The 6,783-nt window shown below is 40.2% G+C and overlaps 1 protein-coding gene across 1 annotated transcript in view; it reads left to right on the forward strand.

Moving 5' to 3' along the window:
- Window positions 1–246: 246 nt before the first annotated feature.
- The window catches only part of LOC116099989 (murinoglobulin-1-like), a 49,771-nt gene continuing 43,234 nt past the window's right edge, over window positions 247–6,783 (forward strand). The window contains exons 1-3 of the mRNA XM_031384059.1: window positions 247–332; window positions 1,651–1,834; window positions 2,598–2,757. Coding sequence (XP_031239919.1) covers window positions 247–332; window positions 1,651–1,834; window positions 2,598–2,757 — 430 coding nt within the window. The remainder of the gene's footprint in view (window positions 333–1,650; window positions 1,835–2,597; window positions 2,758–6,783) is intronic.

Below are 6,783 nucleotides of genomic sequence, written 5' to 3' on the forward strand. Positions count from 1 at the left end.
CCATCCACAGCTCCTCTGGCAACTTTCCTGAGACTGTTGTAATGTATTTGACTTGTGCTCAGGCCACCACTGAACAGTGACAGTAACAGAGAGCAAATACTCTATTTTGCTATTTAAACACCTTGGGCAGAGCTCCTGTTAACAGAGACGACTCATAAATAAGCTGCTGTGGATTGGAGGACTCAGGAAACAGGGTTAAGGAGGAGGCCACCATAAGCCCTCTCCTCCTGTCTTTCTTCCCACACCATGTGGAAGAACAGACAGGTTCAGCTGTGCCTTTTTTCAGTTCTTCTTGCCTTGCTAACTTCTGCTTCCTCGGTCAATGGAGACTCGTGAGTACTTCCAAAGGCCTCTTCTTATTGTCCCTCCTCCAACCAAAAAAAAACTATCCATTTCCTTTCACAGTCCCTTTCTGAAAACCTCCCTAAATCCTTTTTGCATGTTAATTAACAAATAATTGTATATATGTTCTCCAACATACATAATTCTGGGTAGTCTTTTTTCCCACTCTAAAGCAATCGGTATTACTAAACTGAGGTGTGGTGTGGTATAGAATAGGGTTCCCCTTATCACTGAGCCAGCAGAATCTCAAATCGCAATGGCCAGAGACATTCTCAGGTGCTGAAATTATGTAATCACTTTGAAAGATAAGCATTTAAATTGTTGACATTCTTAGTTGGAAATGTGTAGCCTTGAGAGAGATAAGACTTGTGGATGTTGTGTCCAAAAACAAAACATTTGTTAAGATCAAAGACCTTCAGTTAAACTACCAGTAGAATTTGTTATTTGATGTCCTAAATAACCAAATAATTAGGATTACGTTTTTGAGTGACATTTTTTGTATCTGTGATCAGAAAAATATATTTAAGTTGGTAAAAATAAAAAGCAAGCTAGTGAAATTTTTGCATGCTGTGATATAGTAGCAAGAGGCTAGGTTTGGGGGACAAAGTCTCTAATTCTAGGAAAAGGTGGAGAATTGATTCCTACAGATAGCTTTTGGCACTTGCTCAAGTAGGAGAATTATGCAAGTTTGAATTTCACAGTCACATTATAAATCTTAGGTTGAAAAGTACCCCAAAATAAAAACAGGGTATTGAGTAATTTTTTGAGGATTAAAAATGGGTGCTAGAAAGACAGCTCAGTGGTGGAGAGCACTGACTGTTCTTCCAGAGGTCCTGAGTTCAATTCCCAGAAACCACTTAGTAGCTCACAACAATCTTTAATGGAATCTGATGCTCTCTTCTGGTGGGTCTGAAGACAGATACAGTGTACTCATATACATAAAATAAATAATTTTTTAAAACAATAAAAATGGTAATGAAAACAATCATGATAAATTTTTATTACAAGAATAATCATTCCTCTCATATTTACATTAAGAAAAACTTTCTAGAACTCGAATGCTGCCTGCTTAGTGATGAGAGTACATGACTTTTGAACCTGCCCTGGTATGTATCACTGCTGAACCTCATGATTAATTTGCTGATAATAGTCTGGTCACTCTGCAGTGTGGCAAGCTGTGACAGCTGCCATACTGTCAACCTGCCATCTCAGGCTGTCGAAACATGAATGGTAATGGTTACCGTGCTGAAAGTCCAGTGATAGACAATGAGCTCTGTCATCAGCTGGCTGGAACTCCTTCCTTTCCAGGAAGTATATGGTGCTGGTCCCTTCTCAGCTCTACACTGACACCCCTGAGAAAATCTGCCTCCATCTATACCATCTGAATGAGACTGTGACCGTCACAGCTTCCTTGATATCTCAGTGGGGAAGGAGAAAGCTGTTCGATGAGCTTGTGGTTGACAAGGACTTGTTCCAATGTGTTTCCTTCATTGTGAGTACTAGATGCCTGTCCTGGTTTGTTTTATATATTTATATATAATAATTGTATGTGAATGTATATATATATAATATCCATATATATTTCTAAAAAAGGTTATTCTAGAAGTATATCAGTGAACTCAAAACAATAGAAATTTAGAACATTTACCCAATAAACAAATAGCATAGATCATCCCACCTTAAAATGAGAAGAGACAATACTTGTGCATACGCTGCTTTCCCATTGAATTTCCACAAAAAATCCCACTGCCCAGAGGAAAAAGGGGTGGCCAATTCAGCATACTTCCTGCTAGTGAGTTAATAATCTTTCAAACAGAACTCCAGCTAATTAGGAACATTTCTCCTTTGCATAATCCTGATATTCTGAATTTCCTGGGTTTCATGTTCTTTGGGACATATCCTCCAGACATAATTCCTACCACCATTAATACATCACCTTTCTCTCTACCTCAGCTTCAGATTTAGAGGTAATTTTCTTTCATCCCATAAAGCTAATTATCAGTCAAGATTCTATTTATTCCTTAAAAATGACTGTGTTTTTGTTGCCCACATAAACTCACATTAACTTACACAAAATGATGTTTTCTTTTCATCCTTTTCCCCCTGACACTGTTTTTTCCTCCATAATCCTTTTAAAAAAAAAGATGGACCCTCCATCTCTTTCCTGTGAGGTGGAAGGAGAGAAGGCTAGTGAGGTAATCTAAGAAGTGCAGAGAGTAAGATGGTGAAGGGTCACTTGTTCCTGTTGTTCTCAGATCCATAGATTCTCCTCTTCTGATGAGGAGGAGTTTCTCTACGTCGACATCAAAGGGCCAACACATACATTCAGCAAAAGGAATGCAGTACTTGTGAAGAACAAAGAAAGTGTTGTCTTTGTCCAGACAGATAAGCCTGTGTACAAGCCAGGACAGTCAGGTATGAAGCTCCACAGTGGGCAAAGGAATTAAGATGCCATCCTGAACAAGGCACAAAGGAGGGCTGGGTCTTTGGACCTCACTAGAAAATTCTCTCTCTCTCTCTTTTTCCAGTTAAATTTCGGATTGTCTCTATGGATAAAAATCTACACCCCCTGAATGAGTTGGTGAGTCTTTCATCTCTGGGTATTGGTGGGTTCTTCTAGACAAAAATGTCACTGCACCATTATAATTTCCAGCCCCTTCTAAGGCATGAGTTGGTCTTGTTTTCTAATTTGTTCTTTTGCCTATTTATATCCTCACTCACTTACCGTTGGCCCTCCTATGTCTTCCTTATATGTGAGTGTCCTTATTTTGTAGTTCATTACTTGTTAAGTATCTCTGGGTTTTCTTTATACTTTGTGGAGACTAACACTGTATACAATTTTAAGATTGGTCATGTTTTTCAGTCATTTCTTTTGCAGATTCTGTTACTTTGTGCCGTCCTTAAGAAATCCATTCCTAGAGTAATGGGGATTTTTCTCACACATTCTCTATTATTTTTATGACTTCATATTTAACACTTGGGTTCTAACCTAAATAGACTCTTTTAAGAATAAAATTGCTTTTCAGTCTCTTGCCCTCTTTACTTAGCATGTTTGTCTTTCTGGGTCCGGACCACCTCACTTAGGATAATTGTTTCTAGCTCCATCCTTCATTCTATATACATGAGTATGATTCTACTGGAATGTGTCACACAGGGCATAGCTTGAGCATTTGAGACCTCAAAGCGTACCCATTCAGTGACACATATCCACCAAGAAGACCACACCTACTCTATCAAGGCCATGCCTCCTAATAGTGCCACTCCCTATGGGCCACTCATTTAAACACGTGAGACTTTAGGAGCCATTCCTATTCACACCACCAAAGTTGTTGACTCACCTCCTAGGATTTGTGTGGCTGTATAGTACATGTTCATTTGTGTGTGTGTGTGTGTGTGTGTGTGTGTGAGTGTGTGTGTGTGTGTGTGTTTGTGTGTACATATGCATGTGCTAGCCAGGAGAAAATCTGACAATCTCAGTTGCCAGTTTTAGGGTGCCATACGACTTGAGGTCTGAGTCACTGTCTCTGACTGTCCTGGGACTTGATGATCAGTTTAGGCTGCCTGGCCAGTGACCCATGAAGAACTGTCTGTTCTGCTTGCTGCAATAGCAGGGATTACAGGGAATACTTGTACCTGCTTTCTATGTGGATTCTAGGATGAAACCCAAGTCCTTACACCCTGGCTGCCAGCACATTCTCATCTGTGTTACCTTTCCCTTGTTCACCTCCCAGTTTCATAATAGTTAAAATACTTCCTTTTTTAATTAATTAGTTAACTTACATCCCAAACACAGTTACCACACCCAGATCTTCCCTCACACAATTCCTCCCGCAGTCACTTCTTGCCTTCCCCTCTGAGGAAGGGCCTACCCTCCTTATCTCCCCACCTTGGCACACCCCTTCTCTGCAGGATTAGGCTCATCCTCTCACATGCAGTCCAGACAGGGTAGCCATGATGACTGAGCTGCCTGTCTGCTACATATTGGGGGCCTGGGCAGGTCTCATTCCAGGCTAGGAATGTTCTTTGGTTGGTGGCTCAGATTCTGAGAGCTCCCAGGGCTCCAGGGTTAGTTGGCTCTGTTGGTCTTTCTGTGGCGTTTGTATCCCTTTCAGGGGCATTAATCCTTACCCCAACTCTTCCATAAGAGTTCCTGACCTCCATCCAATGTTTAGCTCTGGATATCTGTACCAGTTTCAGTCTGATGCTGGGCAGAGCCTCTCAGAGGATAGGCTTAGGATTTAGGGTAAATTCTCTTCAATGAATTAATCTTTTCTTCAGAATTTCATAAAATTCTCCTGGATGTTTACATAAATTTTACTATAAGGTTATACTTCTGAAATCAGCCTTGGAAATTTGATTGAAGTATTAATAACATGTATATTGATGTGGAAAGAGGGTGAATCATTTAATAACAAACATTTCTGTCTAGTGTGTATATATCTACCCATTATTTTAGATTTCTTTTTTTATATTCCTAATGGTTTGCAATATTCGTCTTAGGACTACTCGTTCTCTTAATTGAAATTAACTTATTCCCTAAATCATAGATTTCATGAATGAATGGAGTATATAGAACCTATAATTTGTTAACTGCATTTTCAGTGCATTTAAGAGGTTTCTAAGTATCTAATTTTTATCACATTGATCTTGCCAAATTCACTAGCAAAAATGAGATACTTGGAGTCCAACAGATTTTGTGTGCTGCTTATAAAGTGGTCTTGCTACGACTGTTTAGGGTTCCTTTCTCTGCCAGTTAAAGAATTAAAAGGCAGTAAAATTCTTGAGCACAGCAGGCAAAAACAACAGGTAAAGAATGACTTTTATTAGAGGTGAGGAAACACACACAGCAGGCCCATGGGTGGGAAGACTACTGAAGGGACTTGGGAGCCCTGTGACTCTCTACGACTGGGATCTTTAAGGATATTTGAGAGGTCTTCTTATCTTAATTTAGGGTTAATAAGTTTGATTGATGACAGAAACCTTAGGGTAGCCTTGTCCTGGTCTTAGCCTTGAATGTATCAGACTGGTCTACTGCAGAGGTGCACGAGTATTAGGAGGCAGAGCCCTAAGGTAGGCCTTTGGGTATTTGTCTTATATCAGGAGTGTGAGGAGGAAGCCAGAATTTCACCAGGTTTATTATCTGTTCATGGTTCCTCTTTCTACCTATCAACCTACCAGGAACTGGTCTAATTTTTAGTCCCTCAGTCTGACAGAAACAGTTTTATTTCTTTGCTAACAGTTTTTATAACTTAGTTTTCTTTGCTGGCCATATAGGAGAGGGCCTCCAAGACTTCTGAAAAGAGTTTTATTTTACTTCACAAATTTGATTATTTTGCAGTCTCAATTGTTTTGTTTTGTTTTGTTTTGTTTTGTTTTTTGAGACATGGTTTACCATGTAATTCTGGCTGGCCTAAAATACATAGATACTCACCTGCCTCTGCCTCTGCCTCTGCCTCTGCCTCTGCCTCTGCCTCTGCCTCTGCCTCTGCCTCTGCCTCTGCCTCTGCCTCTGCCTCTGCCTCTGCCTCTGCCTCTGCCTCTGCCTCTGCCTCTGCCTCTGCCTCTGCCTCTGCCTTCCTTTTATGAAAGAATATGCCACCATGCCTGGCTGGCTCAAGTGATGTTCTTAAACTCTGTTAAGTCACAAAAAAAAAGTTCTCTTTTATTCCCTTGGTTCATCCTAATCTTATAAAATTCAAACTGCACTTTTCACATTCCTCCTCCTCTTTCTTCTCCTCCTCCTCATTCTCCTTCCCATACTCCTCCTCCTTCTTCTTTTTTCTACTCCTTCTCACTCCTCTTCCTCCTCTCCCTCTCCTCCTCTGCCAGCCCTCCTTCTCCTCCTTTTTTCTCCTTTCCTTCCTCCTCCTCAGAACTTAAAGGTGAGAGTGATAACAGGAAAGAGAACATGTCTGTCCTATGTACCAATTAGTTCAGAAGATCAGGAAATAAGGCACACAGAGAATAGTGTCCTGAAGCCAGGTCCCTCTGCACAGTAGCTTTTCTCATTCAAACTGAGTATAGTATTTGTCTATGAATATAAGCATAAATTATTAAAAAGGAAAATTGGCACCATGACAATTTAGCGAAGCCAAAGTATCATCCCCATTCCTCTGATGCCTTGGGCTTAAGACTTCCTCAGTCTTGGCTTGTTGACTGGGTTATCAGTACCTGGTATGAATTCCATCTTGCAGAGTGATGAAGGATTCATGTGACTCAGATAGTTCTAGAAAATGTACTTAAAAGTTCTCTAGGGCTGTGAATTGGCTTACAATTGACTTTGTTACTGAATATTAAGTTCATCAGATTTTGGCTGAACCTCCCATCCTATGGCCTGTTCTATAAATCTATTGAATTTACTTACTGTGTGTTAGAAATTTCTAAATCAATGGTTCTTATTCTTGCTAATACAGAGACCCTTCATACAGTTCCTCATGTTGT

This window comes from Mastomys coucha, unplaced genomic scaffold (assembly GCF_008632895.1).
Source record: "Mastomys coucha isolate ucsf_1 unplaced genomic scaffold, UCSF_Mcou_1 pScaffold20, whole genome shotgun sequence".
Lineage (NCBI taxonomy): Eukaryota > Metazoa > Chordata > Mammalia > Rodentia > Muridae > Mastomys > Mastomys coucha.